The sequence below is a fragment of the Mobula birostris genome, chromosome X (genome assembly GCF_030028105.1).
Source record: "Mobula birostris isolate sMobBir1 chromosome X, sMobBir1.hap1, whole genome shotgun sequence".
Classification (NCBI taxonomy): domain Eukaryota; kingdom Metazoa; phylum Chordata; class Chondrichthyes; order Myliobatiformes; family Myliobatidae; genus Mobula; species Mobula birostris.
This window is the reverse complement of record NC_092402.1, coordinates 72,032,992-72,054,604: the sequence shown is the minus strand read 5'-3', so window position 1 is coordinate 72,054,604 and position 21,613 is coordinate 72,032,992. Positions and strand designations below refer to the sequence as shown.

The 21,613-nt window shown below is 44.3% G+C and overlaps 1 protein-coding gene across 2 annotated transcripts in view; it reads right to left on the bottom strand.

Annotated features, from left to right (window-relative positions):
* LOC140191869 (aquaporin-5-like) overlaps positions 1-21,379 on the bottom strand; it is a 42,745-nt gene extending 21,366 nt beyond the window's left edge. Inside the window, exons 1-2 of one of the 2 annotated variants that reach the window (XM_072249672.1) lie at positions 20,950-21,375; positions 514-675 (exon numbers count right to left, since the gene is read on the bottom strand). In XM_072249672.1, the coding sequence (XP_072105773.1) occupies positions 514-675; positions 20,950-21,321 (534 nt within the window). In that variant the 5' untranslated portion in view covers positions 21,322-21,375. Of the gene's footprint in view, positions 1-513; positions 676-20,949 lie in introns of both variants that reach the window. The other variant, XM_072249673.1, reaches the window with a different exon arrangement.
* Positions 21,380-21,613: the final 234 nt, after the last annotated feature.

The window sequence follows — 21,613 nt, the reverse complement described above, 5'->3', positions numbered from 1 at the left end:
AATTACACCCATGTAACCAATTAATCTACTAACCTGGATGTGCTTGGAATGTGGGGGGAAACTGGATCACCCAGAGGAAAGCCACGCTGTCAAGGAGAAATGTCCTTAGAGACAGCAGTGGGGATTAACCCCGGATCGCTGGCACTGTACAATGTTACCGCTTAACTACCATACTGCCCCACTCTATCCCACTTCCAGTTTCTGACCTGAATGCATTAAATCCCAGAGCTGAGACACACGACAGCCAAGTGAGCAGATTGAAATCAGAGCTCACCCAAGATGGAGCCAAGCTGTAATGTCTTCGAGCCAGAAATGTAAACCCAAACATTTTAACAGAGATTTACAGCACTCATTCCCTCTACTACTAACGGGACAGAGTGCCCAACTCTCCCCTCCACCAAGGGGCAAGGTGCCTAGGTCCTGTTCTTCTCAGATAATATTGGGCTGGCATTGTGCAACAGAGGGCAAGGCAGTGCTAGACATTGAACAATGGCATCACTGAATCATGCTCACCGCCACCAAATGTCCAAGGGTCACGGAGATGCCGAGGGCCAAGTGTGCAGATCCCTCGTAGTTGCTTTCCTTGTGCGAGAGGACAAAAACACACAGTACAAGTTGAAAGGTGACAATAACTTCAATCACCAAGGCCTGGACCTGTGTAACCCCCGCAGAAGGCTGTGGAGTAAAGTGGTCAGAATTAAGCCACTGCAAAAGTTTGACAAAAAATGTGGTTTAAAACTTTTTAAACTAGCTGTCATTCATAACATGCATAAAATGCTGGCGGAACTCAGCACATCAGGCAGCATCTATGGAAATGAATAAATAGTCAATGTTTTGGGCCAAGACCCTTCATCAGGTCTGGAAAGGAAGGGGGCAGACACCAGGATAAAAAGGTGAGGAGAGGGGAAGGAGGACAAGCTACCAGGTGATTGGTGAAGCCAGGTGGGTGGGAAAGGTAAAGGGCTGGAGAGGAAGGAATCTGATAGGAGAGGAGGTGGACCATGGGAGAAAGAGAAGGAAGAGGGGACCCAGGAGGAGGTGACAAGCAGGTGAGAAGAGGTAAGAGGCCAGAGAGGGGAAAAGGAAAAGAGGGGAGGAGAGGGAATCTTTTTTTAACCAAAAGTTAGAGAAATCGATATTCATGCCATCAAGTTGGAGGCTATCCAGACAGAATATAAGGTGGCACAAGAGGAGGCCGTGGACCGATGGACCAAGATGTTGGAACAGGAATGGGAATGGGAAATAAAATGTTTGGCCACCAGGAAGATCAGCTTTTGGTGGATGGACTGTAAATGTTATGCTGCATGGGACTTTGGCTGAACAGTCTCACGTCTCTCAGTGCACCTGTGATATACATCTCACACTTCAGAGCCCCTACACTCCTCCAGTTGTCCCTCAGAGAAGCCCTGGGACTTATTCACAGAACACATCCGCATGGTGTTTGTTGGCTGTTAAGAGACCCTTGTTGTCTAACCTTGCCAGCAAACATCACTTTGGGCTGCACAGCTATTAGAAAAATGTTAATCACAAACTAATTGCTCTTTTAAAAATCACACACTGAAAGATCAATCTTAATAATGGTAGAACAGGAAATGCTGCCTCTTAATCTCCAATGGCCTAAAGTTGCAATCTCCATTCCATGTGTCAACACCCTCCCCTGTGGGACAACCTTCACTCCAGCATCCACCAGATCTCTGCCACCCTCCAGTCCTGAACTCTCACACACCCACCTCCTCCACCATCCCGCTTCCCTTCGTCCCACCATTGCCAGCTATTGGCCACCTTCCTTACCCTCACTCCCTGAAGTCAGACATTTACAGGTGAAATGCTGCAAGAGCCGGAGGAGAGGAAGTAGGTGGGCCCTCTCTCCACTTGATCTGCGAGTTCCAACTAACCTTCAGTTAACTTCAGGGTCACAATCCATTTTCCTCAATCAACTTTAGCTAACTCTGCCTTCATACTTTTGTAACAATCTCTACTCATGACATCAGTTTTAGTCCCTAGTTCTTTCATTCTTAAACTGAATTAGTTTGTTTATTTATTTATTTATTGTGATAATAGTGTGCAACAGGCCCTTCATGCTATGCCACCCAGCAACCCTCCTATTTAACCCTAGCCTAATCACAAGACAATTTACAACAACCAATTGAGCCTCAAGGCCACCTTTGCCAATTTTATTTGTGTTATGTCTGTTTACTTTATGTCGGTTAAAGCTATCTATGGATATTGAGTGATGGAGTAAGTTTGAGGGGATAAGCGGTTCTCCCCTTATATCACAGCTCCTTCATCACTGGGTCAAATCCAGCGACTCTCTCAGTGGTATTGTGGGAGCACCATTACGAGAAGGACTGTAATATTTCAAGGAGGCACCTCGCCACCAGCCTCACCAGCAATGCCGCTCCCCCATATGCGAATACATTACAAGCCAGCAGGGGGAGCTGGGGAGCTTAAGACCCGCAGCCGAACTCGGCTGCATCAGATTCATTTTATGTTATCAAAAGATTTTCACGTCATTGCTTTTATCGTTGGGAGCAATTAATGTCTGCAAAAACTAGCAGGCTTAAGATAAATATACTGATGCCATTTTGTCAGTGGCCCACTCACAGACTCACCGAACTCGAACGATGTTAATATCAAAAGGTTTTGCATGTAGTTTCACAAGTAACATTCGATCTGATATTGTCCAATAGCCTTTTATTGATTTTGCATGTTCTTCATCTAACATAATTCCAACACATTTTTCATGTATTTCTCCTCCTGAGTAAGTGATGGTATATCCCTCTGAGCTTGTTTTACCAGCTCCTTTCCACCTCTTCTCACACATTCCCAAAAAGTATATTTTTAATCTTTCCATTTCCTGTTTGATGTTGTCTAGTTTACCAGGTTGGTTAAGAGTTCTTACATTCCAGGTTGCTAGTCTGATCTTCTTTGCTTTTGATCTGCCGACAGTCGCTGGATAACGGTCGAGGTTCACCTGTGGCGCATGAGATCCTCTAGCGGATGAGGCTCCTTTCACATCTCTAAGCTGAGACCGTAGTTGATTTGAGTTCATGATTGTACAAGGGAGGAATACTGAAGTGGTTTCCCGTTGCCTTCTTCAGTTGCAGTGTCCATACTGGATGGGTAACCCCGGCCATTGATCAGCAGATTCATCTACCCAGTGTTTTTAGTTTTACAACCATAAATTCCAATTGTAGAATCTGCTTGTAAAACCATCCACCACCTGCAAACCATGGCTTCACGTGACCCTGATCGGGAGGCTAAACAGGTACTACACCTTGCCCAAGGGTGACCTGTAGGCTATCGGACGGAAGGAGCGCCTTACACCTCCTTTTGCTGAGCAATTGTATAGCACCAACACCGATATAAAATACCATTATTCAAGGTGACTTCAATAGAAAATACAAGGTGACTTCAATGCAAAAGTAGGCAAGACCAGGGACGAGGACAATGTTGGGCATTACGGCATAGGTGAGAGAAATGAGAGAGGTGAACGACTAGCTACGTGGGTCACAGAAAAAGATTATATAATTGGTAATACCATCTTCAAGCAACACCCGAGAAAACTATGGACATGGAAGAGCCCAGAGGATAACACCAGAAACCAGACTGATTACGTGCTTATTAGGAGAAAGTATAGAAATGCTCTGAAATCATGCGAAACATATCCGGGTGCAGACTGCTACAGTGATCACGTACCAATAATCATCGTGATGTACCTGAGACTCAGTAAGCTTAAAAGACCAAGAGTAGAGCCAAAGCTGAATTTGGGACTTTTGAGAAAAAAACAGTGACATCAAAAATGAATTCCAAATAACAGTGAAGAACAAATTCGAGGCTCTACAAAACATCACTATTATAGAACAGCAATGGGAAAACCTCAGAGACAGCATAACACAAGCAGCACAAGAGGTGATTCCCAAACAACAGAAAAAAGCTAAAAAGAAATGGATGACAGAAGAAATTCTGAATCTTAAGGAACAAGGAAGAAAATGTAAAGAGAATGAAAAAGCCTACGTATCCTTGCATGCACAGATAACAACCAAGTGCAAGGACGCAAAAGAAAAGTGGCTTAAGGACAAATGTGAGTTAATAGAACAATTGCAGAAGACCAACAACAGCAAACGTATGCATGACGGGATCAAAGAGGTCACAAATCGGAGGAAAAGCGGGGCAACAACAGGACGTATAAAAGCAAAAGACGGCTCTACAATTATGGAAAAAGGAAAAATAATGCAAAGATGGTCAGAATACATCAAAGACCTATACGACGACAAAGACCAAGAGGACAACTTTGATATTGGCAACAACAACAAGGGCCCAGCGATACTGAAAGAAGAAGTGGAACATGCTATGAAGAAAATGCGAAAGGGGAAATCATCAGGACCAGATAACATTCCGGTTGAACTGTATGAAGCGCTAGAAGATTTTGATGTAGAGAAATTAACAATCTTATTGAATAGAACATGCAACAGTGGCAAAGTACCAGAAGATCTTTTAAAGACAGTATTCATTGCACCACCAAAGAAACCAGGTGCAACAGAGTGTGGACAACACAGAACAATTAGTTTAATGAGCCACCTCACAAAAATTCTACTTAGAATCATCATGCTCAGAATAAGAAACAAAATTAAACCAGAGATCAGTGAAGAACAGTGCAGCTTTGTCGAGGGCAAGGGAGAATCAAACGCCACTTATATTCTCGGGAGTATTATCGAAAGGTCAACAGAAGTACAACAAGACCTATACTTCTGTTTCATTGACTACACAAAAGCCTTTGACACAGTGAAACACCAAGTCATCATGAAAACGCTTAAAGATATTAATATCGACAGAAAAGATCTAAGAATAATCAGGAATCTCTACTGGCAACAAAGTGCAGCAATACGGATAGACAACGAGATTGGTGACTATCAGCCAATAAAGCGAGGAGTCAGACAGGGTTGTGTTCTATCACCAGACCCGTTCTCCCTGTACAGTGAAAACATCATGAGAACTATACAAGACCCACCTGGAATAAGTATAGGAGGATACAATATCAACGACCTCCGTTATGCAGATGATACAGTACTGATAGCAAACAGTGAAGTAAATTTACAGAAACTAGTACCTACCATCAACACAGAGAGCAAAAGACTTGGCCTAACCTTAAACAAAAAGAAAACTGAAATAATGGTAATATCAAAGAAACCTGATATCCCAAACTGTTGGATCATATTGGGAAATGAAATCCTGAAACAAGTTCATTACTTCAAGTACCTTGGACCATGGGTAACATCTGATGGCAAATGCGAAACAGACATAAAAGCAAGAATAGCAATGGCAAGAATAGCATTTACAGAAATGAGAAACATCCTAAAGAACAAGAAAATAGCAATTGACATCTGCCTTAGAACTCTCAGCTGCTACATTCTTCCGATATTGATGTATGGCTGTGAGTCATGGACCATCACAAATGCAATGGAGAAAAGAATCAATGCAGCAGAGATGTGGCTCCTCAGAAGAATGCTATGCATATCATATATGGACAGGATAATCAACAAAGAAGTTCTACAGAGAATGAAAATAAAAAAGTACATTACTTAAAAAAAATCAGAAAACAGCAATCAAAATTCTTTGGACACATCATGCGAAGAGAGACATTAGAACATTTAGTTACAACTGGAAAGCTGGAGGGAAAAAAGAAGCAGAGGCAGGCAGAGAATGAGAATGATAGGTGGAATAACATCATGGTTAGAAACAGGGGAGGCAACAACTACAATTCAGAGGGTCAGGCACTGTGATGGATGGAGAGACATGATCACCCACGCCGAAAGGCAAGGCACCTGAATGATAACATGCTGATCAAAGTTATTTAGCAGACAAACGTGTACAACTTGATACAAGTGTGCAAGCATGGTTCATTATCAAAACAAGCATAAACAGACAGGAATAGCAACATAACCTATCTGGTTATAGGATTTGTGGACAAGATAAAAGGGGAATAACAAAGAGCAATGATGACTCAAAAAAGTCACACTTGTGAGGATGGATGATGAGCTGGAAGACCAGTGGACACCTGTGCATGATAGAAAAGATCATGTGTTGACAAATTTTTGAGAAGGTCATTGATAAAGGAGTTGATGGTCAGGCTCAGGCACGGCCTAAAGAAACTCCTGCTGGGATGACTGATCTAGAACAATCACACCCATCCTCCTCTACGCCAGCTACGACACTAATCAAGGACGATCACTGGTCAGTTTTACCAGTGAGCCTTTGTGCCATTGTTGTTGACACCTTCACTCACAGAGCAGCAAGAAGTAATCTTTTCAGCAAATTAAGAAGTCGTTTCATCATCTTCCTAACTTTAGGTAGTCCGCTTGCACAGAATCATCCAGTTCAATATCTGATATACTTTCCATATTGGTTCAACATTAGCTCCCTGCGTTTCCGCATTGTTAATGAATCTGCTCTAATGACCACACATGCCCACCACATTCAGGATCACCCAGACCTTTGGGACTACTCCATTTAATTGACATTGTCTTATATTCTTTCTGTCCAATGCATTACCTCTTACAACTCCGTATTCCATTCTATCTGACACTTTTCTGTCCACTTTTCGGGTATATCCACATACCCCTCTCTACCCATTCCTCACCTCCCCAAGGTTTAACCATATTTCCAAATGTTGTCTCATTGACAAGTCCGAAAATATTATTATATATACCAAAGTCAAAATAAATTTTAAAAAGCAGCGATCTCCCATACTGACCCCTGGGGAACATCACTGTTCACCTTCATCCAGTACGAAGTCTGCAACTACTACCGTCTCCTATCTGGACTGTTCAGCCTAAACCTTGCTCACCAGCCTGGCATAGAATTCCATTAATACAAGTTTTCAAAGTACTTATCTACTGATTTCCATCATTGTTCAAAGATTTCAGGCTGTTTAGTCATGGTTGGCATTAAGCACGAATGGCATTTAACATGCAGGCTCTCATTTATCAATTCAAACTTTTCCTTGTGTCTATTCATGCTTCATCTGGTTATCTTTTAAAGGTTCTCCATCATCAACAGGCCTGGCAGGTATCTGATGTCTTGTTTTGAACAGTGGTTCTACATTATCTATTTTCTAGTTCTGTGACACAATTCTGCATTGAGGAATAGTTGGAAGATTAGGGTAACCTTTTATGCAGGGATTCTCAACCTTTTTTATGCCATGGACCAATACCATTATGACCATAAGATATAGGAGCAGAGTTGGCCCATTAGGTCTGCTCCGCCATTTCAACATGACTCATCCATTTTACTCTAAACAGCAATCTCCAGCCTTTTCCCCATGACCTTTCATACCCAGACTAATCAAGAACCTACTTAATAAATTAACTGTGCTTTTTGGAATAGTTCCTCAAAATATTCATGGTATTTCTGTGTCTGACCAACATGTTATTGCATTTGTTACATTGATAGATAGGAGGGCCATTTTGTTGAAGTGGAAGGATACATCAGCTCCCACATTGTCACAATGCTTCTCTCAAGTGATGCTATGTCTTAGTTTGGAGAAAATTAGAAGTCGAACCTTTGAACCTTTATTTGATTTTGAGAAAAGATGGGGCTCATTTGCTCGTTATTATCATTTGAGTTAATTGATATAATTTTTCCACGATCTAATTGTAAATTTTTTTGGTATATTTTCTTTTCTTGCTGGCGGTTTGATGTTTATTTTTAGAAGCTTTTTGTAAGACACATGGCTCCGGGGTTGTACACCTAATGGGTTCTCTTTTTTTTTTCCTCTCACTTTTCTGCTGAGTAGGTTTTTTTTGTTATCACAAAATTTTGTTTTCAATCTTTAAGATAATGTTTTTTTTGAGGCATTGTAAGTGTTGTTACTTCGATATACTCATGTTATTTTTCCTATATATACAATAAAAAGATTTGAAAAGAAAGAAAGAAAGAACCTATCAACTTCTGCCTTAAATATACCCAATGACTTGGCCTCCACAGCTGCCTTTGCAACAAATTCCACAGATTCATCACTCTCTGGCTAAAGAAATTCCTCCTCATCTCCATTCTAAATGGACGCCCTCTATTCTGTGGCTGTGTCTTCTGATCTTGAGCAAGGGGCCCATGGACCCCAGGTTAGGAAGTCTGCTCTTCTGCAATCTCTACCATCATTTATTAACGAAAATGGGACTAGACATACTGACCATCTGTTGAGAGAGAAATAGTTAATTTTCAGGCACTTCATCAGAACTAAGAATCGTCAGTTATGTCACTTTGGATCCTTCCCTATCTGGTATGAACACATTGCATCTTGAAATATTAAATGCACAGTCCTCTCCCTTTTACATTGATGTTATCACTGCTGCATTGGAGTCATACATGGTTATCTCACCACAATTACTCACCGCACTTTGTACATGTACTGACAGCCAGGCTCATTCTAATACTTTCCTCTGTTATTTCTTCAGAGATACAGCGTGGAATGGGCCGTTCTGGTCCTTCTAGCCGCACCACCCTGCAACCACCGACAACCCCAATTTAACACTAATCTAATCACAGGACAATTTGCAATGATGAATTAAACTACTTGGTATATCTTTGGACTGTGTGAGGAGACCGGAGTACCTGGTGAAAACCCATGGGGAGGATGTATCGAAACTCCTTACAGAGGACACTGGGATTGAACTGTGAACTCCAATGCCCCGAACTGTAATAACATTGCACTGACCACTATGCACCAATCTGTCCATCACGTTCTGCCTCTGTGACATCCTAAGGCCCTGCCCACTGCCATTTACTTTCAGCCTTCCACAGTTACATCAGTGAAGTGCCACACCCGAACAATTGCCCCTGTCCTTTACAGTGCAGCTCCTCCATTTTGAACATGTCCCTTGCACATCAGCTTGCTCAATCCCATTTTTATTTTCACTGGCATGTGATACTGAGTTTAATCCAGAGGTCTTTGGAACTCCCTTCCTACTCCTGAAATTCTGATTATGGAGCTACATCCCCTTACATCATTTCCAGCAAGAACTCTTACCTCAGGATGTCTGCATTCTTTCAGTCATGGCCTTTACTCCGATGTCTGGCAGTCACCATTTACACTGGTATCCCAACTCTGGACTCCCAGATTCCTAGTACAATTCTAACCATATATTCCTGCTCAGACAGTTTTTGGTACATATTTTGGTTGCATTCCATCAACAGATATACATCCATCAACTCTAAAGTAGGGGTTCCCAACCTTTTTTATGCCATGAAGCCTCACCATTAACCGAGGGGTTTGTGGTCCCCAGGTCGGGAACCCCCACTCTAATGGCAAGTACCAGTCTGGGAGAGACATAGATCTTGAATATTCTTACACGTAGTAGTAATTACAATTACTTGAGCCGAGTACAAGGGGTTGTCTATTGGTGAGTCTTCAGGTGGCTGTAGAGGTCAATCCAGAATCCACCTAACGGGGATGTTAGGATGGAGAATGCCTGTGGAGGCTGATGCATGGGTAGCCACCACACAGTCCTTGACAGATCAGGACAGGGTCCTGTAGGTTGGAACGCAAGGCGACTGGGGACCCTCCACTGCTGCGGCCTTCCTCCACCTTCACTGTCATCGTGATGTGTCACCATCTTCCACCAGCTCACCATTGAGGTCTATGTTGGATCACTTTTTGTCTGGAACCTCACCCTTGACTTTACCGCCACAGGTGACCCTACCAGGAGCTAAATTCCAGAAGGCATCACAGTCGGGATCTCAGGAACTCACAAGCTTCTCCACCACGATGAGGTGACGATCCTCAGGGACTCTACATTCTGCACTCCTTCAGGTGACTGCCAACATGGCAGCCAGCGACTGAACCACAATCTAAGAAACCCAAAGTCCCTTCTGCCGCAAAGTAATTCCAGTCACCCTCAAACTCAGAACCAAAACCCCTCTCAAGTAAACAGAGGCACACCATGTCCCCAGAGCACCAAGGCACACAAGGCTCCCACAAGGCGCAGGACCAGTTGTCCCTCTGTGGTATGAGAAACATCCATTCCCTTACAGAAGCACATTGAGTCATAGAAAATTACACCTCAGACACAGGCCCTTCAGCCCATCTAGTCCATGCTAAACCATTTAAACTGCCTAGTCCCATCAACCTACATGTAGAACATGTAGACCATAGCCCACTATACCCCTCCCACCCACATACCTGTCCAAACTCCTCTTAAACATAAAATAAAAATCGCATCCACCACTTATGCTGGCAGCTCATTCCACACTCTCACTACCTGCTGAGTGAAGTTTCCCATCATGGACCCCTTAAACTTCTCACCTTTCACCCTTAACCCATGACCTCTAGTTCCACTCAACCTCAGTGGAAAAAGTCTGCTTGCATTTACCCTATCTATACTCTTCATAATTTTGTATACCTCTATCAAATCTCCCCACAATCTTCTACACTCTAGGGAATGAAGTCCAAACCTATTCAAGCTTTCCCTTTACCTCAGGTCCTCCAGACTGAGTAATGTCCTTGTAAATTTTCTCTGTAGTTTTTAAATCTTATTGACATCTTTCCTGTAGGTAGGTGACCAAAACTGCACACAATACTCCAAATTAGGCCTCACCAACATCTTAGACAATGACCCAATCTACCTGTGACAACTCTTTTAATGAATTTTAAATCTGTATTCCCAGATCCTTCTGTTCTACTGCATTCCTCAGTGCCCTACCATTTACTGTGTGAGACCTACCCTGGTTGGTCCGACCAAAGTGCGACATCTCACACTTGTCTGCATTAAATTTCATCTTCCATTTTTCCAGCTGGCCCAGATCCCACTGCAAGCTTTAATAGGCTTCCTCACTGTCCACTACACTCCCAACTTTGGTGTCATACACAAATTTGCTGATCCAGTTAAGCACATTATCATCCTGATCATTGATGTAGATGACAAACAACAATGGACCCAGCACCGATCCTCGTGGTACACCACTAGTCTCAGGCCTCCAGTCAGAGAGGCAACCATCTACTACCACTCTCTGGTTTCTCCTGCAAAGCTAATGTTTAATCCAATTTACTACATCATCTTGAATGCTGAGTGAATGAATCTTTTTGACCAACCTCCTATGTGAGACCTCATCAAATGCCTTACTGAAATCCATGAAGACAACATTCATTACATTGCCCTCATAAACTTTCCTGGTAACTTCCTCAAGAAACTCTAGATTGCTTAGACACAACCTACCATGCACAAAGCCATGCTGACTATCCTTAATCAGTCTCCATCCATCCAAATACTCATGTCTGGTCCCTTAGAATACCTTCCAATAACTTTCCCACTACTGATGTCAGGCTCACCCGTATATAATTTCCTGGTTTATTCTTAGAGCCTCTCTTAAACAGTAGAACAACATTAGCTATCCTCCAATCCTCCTGTACCTCACCTGTCGCTAAGGATGATTTAAGTATCTCTGCTCAGGCCCCTGTAATTTCTGCACTTGCCTCCCACGGGGTCCAAGCAAACACCTTGTCAGACCCTGGGGATTTACCCACCCTAATTAGCCTCAAGACTGTAAACACCTCTTCTGTAATACGTATAGGGTCCATGACCTTGCTGCGGCTTTGCCACACTTCTATAGACTGTGTCCATCTCTTGAGTAAATACAGATGCAAAAAATCCATTTACAATCTCCCTCATTTCCTTCAGCTCCAGACATGGATTACCATTCTAATCTTACAGAGGATCAATTTTGTCCTTTATAATAGTCTCACTCTTAACATATCTGTACAATTCCTTTGGATTCTCCTTCACCTTGTCAGCTAAAGCAACCTCATGCCTTCTTTTAGCTCTCCTCATTTCTTTCTCTAGTGTTCCTCTTGCATTTCTTATACTCCATAATTACCTCATTTGTTCCTACCTACCTATACCTGCAATACACCTTTTTTTTTTTTGACCAGAGCCTCAATATCTCTCAAAAATCAAGGTTACCTAAAGCTGCTATCCTTGCCTTTCATTCTAACAGGAACATACAAACTTTATTCTTTCAAATTTTCACTTCTGAAGGCCTCCCATTTACCAAGTACACCTTTACCAGAAAACAACCTGTCCCAATCCACACTTGCCAGATCCTTTCTGATACCATCAAAATTGGTCTTTCTCCAATTTAGAATCTCAACCTGAGGACCAGACCTACTTTTTTGCAAATTTGAAACTAATAGCATTGTGATCACTAAATGTAAAGTGTTCTGCTATGAAAACTTCTGTCACCTGTCCTGTCTCATTCCCTAAGAGCATATCAAGTGATGCACAGTCTCTTGCTGGGACTTCTATGTACTGATAAAGAAACCTTTCCTGAACATATTTGACAAACTCTATCCTCATCCAGCCCTTTTACAGTATGGGAGTCCCAGTCAATACATGGAAAGTCAAAATCACCTACTATCACAACCTTACATTTTTTGCAAAAGTCTGCAATCGCACAACAAATTTGTTCCTTTAAATCCCTTGGACTATTGAGTGGTCAATAGTATAGCCCCATTAACATGGTCATACCTTTCTTATTCTGCATTTCCACCCATAAAGCCTCACTGTATGGGTTCTCCAATCTGTTCTGACTGAGCCTTCTCCCTGACCAGTAACATCACCCCTCCTCCTTTCATCCCTCTCGCTCTGTCACATCTAAAACGATGGAACCCCGGAACATTGAGCTGCCAAACTTGCCCTCCTGCAACCAAGTTTCACTAATGTCTACAATAGCATAATTGCAGGTGTTGATCTATGACCTGAGCTCATCTCCCTTTCCTACAATACTTTTTGCATTGAAATGTACGTAACTCAGAACATTAGTCCCACAAGGCTCAACCTTTTGGTTCCTGACTTCGTCTGAGGTCTTAACAACATGTCTCCACAACCTCTCCACTAACTGTTCTGGCACTCTGGTTCCGATCCCCTGCAATTCTAATTTAAACACCATCAGCCCCTGCCCCCCACCCCTGTGCAGTAATAGCAAACCTTCCCACTAGGATATTAGTCCCCCTCCAGTTTAGGTGCAAGCTTTCTCTTCTGTACAGGTCCCACCTTCCCTAGAAGAGAGCCCAATGATCCAAAAATGTGAAGCCTTCCCTCCTACATCAACTCCATTTCCATGTGTTAGACTGTATGATCTTCCTGTTTCTGGCCTCACTAGCCTGTGGCACAGATAGCAATCCTGAGATCACAACCCTGGAGGTCCTGCCCTTTAACTTAGCACCTAACTCCCTGAACTCCCTATGCAGAACCTCATCACTCGTCCTACCCATGTCATTGGTACCTAAATGGACCACAACCTCTGGCTGTTCACCTTCCCACTTAAGAATACTGAGGACTTGATCCAAGATGTCCCGGACCCTAACACCTGGGAGGCAACATACCATCCGGGAATCTTGTTCTCACCCACAGAACCTCCTGTCCATTCCCCTATCACCACAGCTCGCCTCTTCTGCCCCCTTCCCTTCTGATTCACAGAGGCAGCCTCAGTGCCAGAGACCCGACCACTGTGACTTTCCTCTGTTATGTCATCTCCCCCAACAGTATCCAAAGTGATCTACCTGTTGTTGAGGGGGATGGTCACAGGGGTACTCTGCACTGGCTCCTTAACCCCTCTCCCCTTCCTGACTGTCACCCAGTCTCCCGTGTCATGCATCTTGGGTGTAACTACCTCCCTATATGTCCTATCTGTCACCCCTTCGGCCTCCCAAATGATCCAGAGTTCATTCAGTTCCAGCTCCAACTCTTTTAACGTGGGGTGTTAGAAGCTGCAGCTGGATGCACTTCTTGCAGGTGAAGTCATCAGGGACACTGGAGGTCTCCCTGCCTTCTCACATCCCACAAGAGGAGCATCCCACTATCCTGCCTGACATCTCTACTGTCCTAGCTGAGCAGATATAAAGGAGGAAATAATAAATAAACTGAAAAAATATACCTACAGCTTTCTTGTGGGCATTCACAGTAAGTACAGAAAACAACACAGAATCAATGAAAAACACACACAGGACAAACAACCAGTGTGCAAAAGACAACAAACTGTGCAAAAATAAAAATAAAGACATAATAATAAATAAATGAGCAATAATCCTTGAGACCTGAGATGAAGAGCCCTTGAAAGTGAGTCCATAGAGTGTGGGAACATTTCAGTGATGGGGGGAATGAAGTTGAGTGAAGCTATTCACTCTGATTCAGGAGCCTGATGGTTGAGGGGTAATAACCGTTCCTGAACCTGTGGTCTGAGTCCTGAGGCTCCTGTACCTTCTACCTGATGGCAGCAGCGAGAAGGGAGCATGACCTGGGTGGTGGGGTCCCTGATGATGGATGCTGCTTTCCTGTAACAACGCTCTGTGTAGATGTGCTCAATGGTGGGGATGGATTTATTCGTGATGGACTGGGCCATATCCACCACTTTTTGTAGGATTTTCCATTCAAGGGCATTGGTATTTCCATACCAAGCTGTGATGCAGCCAGTCAATATACTCTCTACCACACATCTATGTATAGAGGTTTGTCAAAGTTTCAGATAACATTGAATTAAATTGAATTGACTTTATTTCTTACATTCTTCACATACCTGAGAAGTAAAAATCTTTACGTTGCATCTCCATCTAAATGTGCATTGTGCAAGCATATTAATTTATAATAATTTCTAATAAATAGAACAGTCAATGTAATACATATAGAATACACTCAAGTCAGCATGAATTATCAGTCTGATGGCCTGGTGGAAGAAGCTGTCCCGGAGCCTGTTGGTCCTGGCTTTTATGCTGCGGTACCATTTCCCAGATGGCAGCAGCTGGAACAGTTTGTGTTTGGGATGACTCGGGTCCCCAATGATCCTTCGGGCCCTTTTTACACACCTGTCTTTGTAAATGTCCTGAATCATGGGAAGTTCACAACTACAGATGTGCTGGGCTGTCCGCACCACTCTCTGAAGAATCCTGTGATTAAGGGAGGTACAGTTCCCATACCAGGCAGTGATGCAGCCAGTCAGGATGCTCTCAATTGTGCCCCTGTAGAAAGTGCTTAGGATTTGGGGGCCCATACCAAACTTCTTCAACCATCTGGGGTGAAAGAGGTGCAGTTGTACTTTTTTCACCACACAGCTGGTGTGTACAGACCACGTGAGGTCCTCGGTGATGAGTATGCCGAGGAACTTAAAGTTGTTTACCCTCTCAACCTCAGATCCATTGATGTCAATAAGGGTTAGCCTGTCTCCATTCCTCCTGTAATCCACAACCAGCTCCTTTATTTTTGCAACATTGAGGGAAAGGTTGTTTTCTTGACACCACTGTCAGAGAGATGACTTCTTCCCTGTAGGCCACCTCGTTATTGTTTGAGATGAGGCCAATCAATGTAGTGTCTTCAGCAAATTTAATTAGCAGATTGGAGCTGTGGGTGGCGATACAGTCATGGGTATACAGGGAGTAAAGGAGGGGACTCAGTACGCAACCCTGAGGGGCTTCTGTATTGAGAGTCAGAGGGGTGGAGGTGAGGGAGCCCACTCTTACCACCTGCTGGCGATCTGACAGGAAATCCAGGATCCAGCCGCACAAGGCAGAGTCAAGGCCGAGGTCTCTGAGCTTCCTGTCGAGCCTGGATGGAATTATGGCATTGAATGCTGAACTGTAGTCCAAGAACAGCATTCTCACATAAGCATCCTTCTTCTCCAGATGTGTAAGGATGGTGTGTAGAGCTGTGGCTATTACGTCATCTATCAGTCTGTTGTGTTGGTAGGCGAATTGTAGGGGGTCCAGTGTGTGTGGTAGCAAGCTGCAGATGTAGTCCTTGACCAGCCTCTCAAAGCATTTGCTTATTATTGAGGTGAGTGCAATAGGACACCAGTCGTTCAGGCATGTTACCTTGGTCTTTTTTGGTACAGGGACAATGGTGGATAATTAATTTGCAGACACAGGCTGGAATGATTAACTCAGATGGATGTATGGCCTGCTGGTGGCATTAACCATCTGAAAGTGGCCTCACTGATACAGGACAAAAGACAATGATTCAATGACTACACCTGATCCTCTCCCTGCACTAACCCCATATCCCTTCGTTCTCTGAATATCCCTCTGGGTACATTTCTCTTTCACACTTTTATTTCTTTTCTCATGATCAGCCCCTCACATCATCTGACTCTACCTCCCTCATCACTCATTCCGATCTCATACCTCCTGTCAACAGTCACTTCCTTCTACCTCATTCCCCCTGTTCACCATCACTCTCTCCTTCCTACCATTATTTGACAGAACTGCAACATATAGCATGCAAATAGGCCACTCAGCCCATCATGTCCATGCAGACAATGAGTATTCACCTTCCAGCACTTGGCCCATAGTCTGCAAGAAAGCTTTCTCCCCATCAGAGGTGAATAAGACTGGAGAACAGAGATTTCGAGTAGGGGATAAAAGATTTAGAAAGTATCTTAGGGGGACCTTTCTCACCCAGAGAGCAGTGAGTACCTAGAATGCACCGCTGGAGGGAGAGGCATGAGCTGAGTTGCTGACAGCATTCAAAGAGGATCTGATTGTGGACTTCAGGATGGGGACATTCAGGGAACACACACCAGTCCTTGTCAAGGGGTCAGCAGTGCAAAGGGTGAGCAGTTTCAAGTTCCTGGCTTTCAAGATCTCAGAAGATCTATCTTGGGCCCAACATACTGGTGCAATCATGAAGAAGACATGCTTCATTTAGAGTCTGAGAAGATTTGGTCTGTCAAGACTAGCAAATTTCTACAGACGTACCATGGAGAGCATTCTGACTGGTTGCATCACTGTCCGGTTTGGAGGGGCCACTGCACAGGATTGGAAAAAGCTGCAGAGGGTGTAGACTCTACCAGCTCCATCATGGGCATTAGCCTCTCCACCATTGAGGGCATCTTCAAAAGACAATACCTTAAGATGATGGAAACCATCACTAAGGTCCCTCACCATCCAGGACATGCCCTCTTCTCATTACTACCACAAGGGAGGAGGTACAGGAGCCTGACGACCCACACTCAACATTTTAGGAACAGCTTTTTCCGCTCCACCATCAGATTTCAGAATGGTCCATGATCCCATGAACACTACCTCACTATTTTGCTGTCTCGCATTATTGATTTTCTTTATATATTCTTAGTGTAATTTATAGTAGTTCTTATATATTGTACTGTACTGGTGCCACAAAACAACAGATTTCACGACATATGCCTGCTATGTCAGTGATAATAAGCCCGATTCTGATTCTGATCTCCAAAGCACTCCATCCCAGACAATGTCCTGGTGAGCTAGAGAAACAAGAGACTGTATGGAGCAACAAACAAGATGCTGGAGGAAGTCAGTGTCTGTGGAAGGAAATGGACAGTTGATGTTTTGGGTTGAGACCCCACATGTGGTCTCAAAGCCATGGTCAAATTAAAGGGAAAAAAACCATTACAGAAAAAGAGGAAAACTGAACCTCCAATTGTTATATCAAGTTGATTGTTATAATCAAGGACACAACCCACCCAGCCAACAGACTTTTCGTCCCTCTTCCCTCCGGGAGAAGGTTCAGGAGCTTGAAGACTCATACAGCCAGATTTGGGAACAGCTTCTTTCCAACTGTGATAAGACTGCTGAACGGATGCTGACCCGGATCTGGGCCGTACCCTCCAAATATCCGGACCTGTCTCTTGGTTTTTTTGCACTACCTTACTTCCCATTTTTCTATTTTCTATTTATGATTTATAATTTAAATTTTTAATATTTACTAATTTTAACTATTTTTAATATTTTTAATACTTTATATTTGTAATCCAGGGAGTGGGAAGCGCAGAATCAAATATCACTGTGATGATTGTACGTTCTAGTATCAATTGTTTGGCGACAATAAAGTATATAAAGTATATGTGAACTGATAACTGAGGCTTTGAGTTCTTATCTACCACCATCATTGCCGATTCTGCTTGGAACTTGGCCGCTAGAAGCTATTAAAGGGGCTTGTCCTGAAAATGCCTAAGGGAAAGAAGGAAACGGAATGGATATTTGCAGTCTTATCAGAACTAAGAGACAGAGCATGTTCAGTTACAAGGTCGACATGATAAAATCTAAAGGGCAAATCTACACCTTACCTGAACAAGTGAGAAAATAAAAGCAGATAGGTGATCGATTCAAAGTGAACTATACGAAGCTCAGAGACAAACTGAAGCAGCGAGAGAAGCATGGCAAGAGGCAGGAGTATGACATAGCTGAAAAGTACCCTTTGATGTTTTATAATTTGAGATTGATTAAGTCTTATACTTGATGCTGGCACCATAGTTTTCTACCTTTGAACATTCAGATATACCAAATAAGAATGTTGTATTTAGACTCAAAGGGGGGGGGGGCGCTGAGACTGCGTATCCTGTCTGATCTCTAGTTTGATATTCATCTAACATAAGATTTTTGCCTCATTCTTAACTTCAGAAGGATCTTCTGGACAATATCATCTATAGATCTAAGAGTACTTACTGCGAAGAAATTGGAGGATTGTGAAGGGAGAGTGAGGCTTGCTAGTGTGCTGGGGCATTTTGAGATTAAGGATATAGTGCTGGGTCTTCTGAAAGCATTAAAGTGGATAAGACCTCAGGTCTGATGGCATATATCCCAGAATATGGAAAGGAGCAAGTGAGCAGGTTGCTGGGGTTTTGACCAGGAATCTTTGTGTCCTCGCTAGCAACAGGCAAGGTCCCAGAGGATTGTAGAGTAGCAATGTACCGCCTTTGTTCAAGAAGGGAAATGGGTCATCTCGGTAACTATAGGCCAGTGAGCCTCACATCAGTGGTGGGGAAGCTAGTGGAGGGGATACCTGGGGATATATGCGCATTTGGAAAGAAACAGCCTGCTTAGGGACAGTCAGCATTGCTTTGTGCAGGGTAGGTAATGCCTACAAACTTGGTTGAGCTTTTGAGGAGGTGACAGCGGTGCTTCACGAAGGTAAAGCAGTGGATGATGCCAACATTGGTAAGGTATTTGACAAAATCCCTTATGGCAAGTTGATTCAGAAGATGAAGATGCATGAGATCCAGGGTGAATTGCAAGTTTGGATTTGGAAGTGACTTGCCCAGAGGAGACACAGAGTAGCGGTGGAAGGCTGTTATTCTGGTTTTTGGTCTATGACTAGTGATGTTCCACAAGGATTGGTGCTGGTACCTCTGTCATTTGTGATACATATCAATGATTTGGATGAAAATGTAGATGGGCAAATTATCAAGTTTGTGGATGACACCAGGATTGGCAGATGTAAGCAGTGTAAAGGACTATCAAAAGAATATAGTGGGATATAGATCAGTTATAGATATGAGCAGAGAAGTTTAATCCAGGCAAGTATGAGGTGTTGCACTTTGGGAGATCAAACGAAAGGAGAAAATGTACAGTTAATGGTAGGCCCTTTAATAGCATTGAAGTACAGAGGGATCTAGAGTCAGAGTCCATAGTTCACTGCACGTGGCTGCACAAATGGATAAGGTGGTCAAGAAGGTGCACGACACACTTGCCTTCATTGGGAGGGTGCTGAGTACGAGAGTAAGGAAGTTATGCTGCAGCTATATAAAACTTTAGTGAGACTGCACTTGGAGAACTATGTGCAGTTCTGATTGCCCCATTATAGGAAGGATGTGGGAGGAGTTTATTGGGACGCTACCTGGATTACAGTGTATTAGCTGGAGAGAGGGGTTGGGCAATTTTGGGTTGTTCTTCTTAAAGCATTGAAGGCTGGGGGAGACCCAACTGATGTTTTAAAATAATGAGAGGGATAGATCAGGTAGACAATTAGAATCTGTTCACCAGGATAGGGTAGAAATATTAAACACCAAAGGACATAATTTTTAGCTTAGGGGTGGGGGTTGGAGTGGAGTTTAAAGGTGAAGTGAGGGCCAATTATTTTTAATGCAGAATGGGCTACCATGGGAGGCTGCTCAGTGGAGATTAAGCAGCTTTTAGATAGACATAAATACAAAGGGAATAGAAAAATACAGAAGGTTATGTCCTGTGCGGTTCCTACCCTTCCCTAAGATCTCACTCTAACGCTGCCTCGTTTTGACCCTCACTCCCTACAACCTTTCCTTTTTACTCTCTCCCTCCTTACACCCCTCACTTGTCTCTTCTGTCACCAATCTAACCCTATCCAGCTAACCCCTGCTTCCCTCCCCCAGCTTTCATTGCCCCTTCCTTGCACACACCTATCTTCCCCCTCCTATCCACACTCTCATTTCACTCCTTACACTATCCCTCTTTAATCCAACCTCCCACCCACCTCTCTCTCGTCCAACACTTCCCTGTCTCCTCCTCTGCCCCTTCCTCCTATATTACATCCACCCTCCTCTAAATCCCTCTCATCACCTAGACTCAATGTCTCCTACCTTCGATCCTCCCACCCTCATTCCCACTCATACTCACTCATTCATTTTCCTACCCTCAATCCCTCCTGCTCTGACACTTTTCTCTCCCCAAGCCTCACTACCTTGCTCTCTACTACCCACCTCCCTTCCAACATCCTTCCAAAGGCTTCCATTCCTCTCCCCATCCTTCTTCCTATCCCATCTCCTTCATAATTCACTTAGTCTCCTTCTTTAGTCAACCTCTCAATCTTCTCCTCTCTTACCGCCCCTTCCCTCTCCCATTCACTTCCTTCATCCCCCTCCTCCACAGTTCCTCTGACCCTTCCTACTCCCTCTCCCTCACTCTATATACTCTCTCCCCTCCTTTCCATCTCAGCCTCTCTCCACCTCCCCCTCCCTCCTGAACCACCCCCTGCTCCCCGAGTCCACCTTCTCCCCCTTTCCTTCCCTCTACCCCCATCCCCACCCCTCCCCGACTGTGCTGAGATGGGATACAGCTCCAATTGGAAGTGACCGGTGCCCCCCTCCACCACCACTTCCCCCCTCCATGCCTCTCTCTTTTGTGTCCTCTCCCTTTCCCCTTACCCTCTTCTCCGCTCTCCCCCTCGCCAAACCACCTACCTTGCTGAGCCCCAGCTCTCCGCGGACGCCGGGTGGGGTGAGTACGTACAGGAGGGCGCAGGCTGCTATCGCGCCCAAGCCTTGCATCAGGATGGAGAGCAGCGCTCGCAGCGGACTGATGCGCAGACCGAGGAGCAGGGCCAGGCTGACGGCGGGGTTCAGGTGGCCAGCGCCTACCCCCTGCGTGCAGAGCGAGGCGGCAGAGACCGCCAGCCCGAAGCCCAGGGCCACCTGCAGGGTGTCGGGCTGCTGCCCAGCCCAGCCCAGAGCGCTGGCTACGCCGCAGAACACCAGCACGGCCGTGCCCAGGAATTCGGCGGGCAAAGCCCGCCAGAAGGACTCACTGTACACCTCCTGCTTTAGCTGCTCCATGTGGGCTTGTGATGGCACGGGAAACCCAGTTTACACACACAGCGTGCAAGGTCAACCCATACTCTGGGTTTTTCCACAGCCCGCTGCTCAGCATCAATTTATGCAAAAAAATTCCAAATTATTATAAAATTAGCAGAGAGTGACGTGGTGGCTCTCCCTATGACTCTGGGCAATATTAATTACCACAGGTAGCTGTTGCCTCGGCTGCCATCACGTTCACCTTTCATCACCTTTATAGACAGGCTGGTCCAACCTGAGGGGTGGGGGTGGGTTGCGAATGTACACCTCCAGT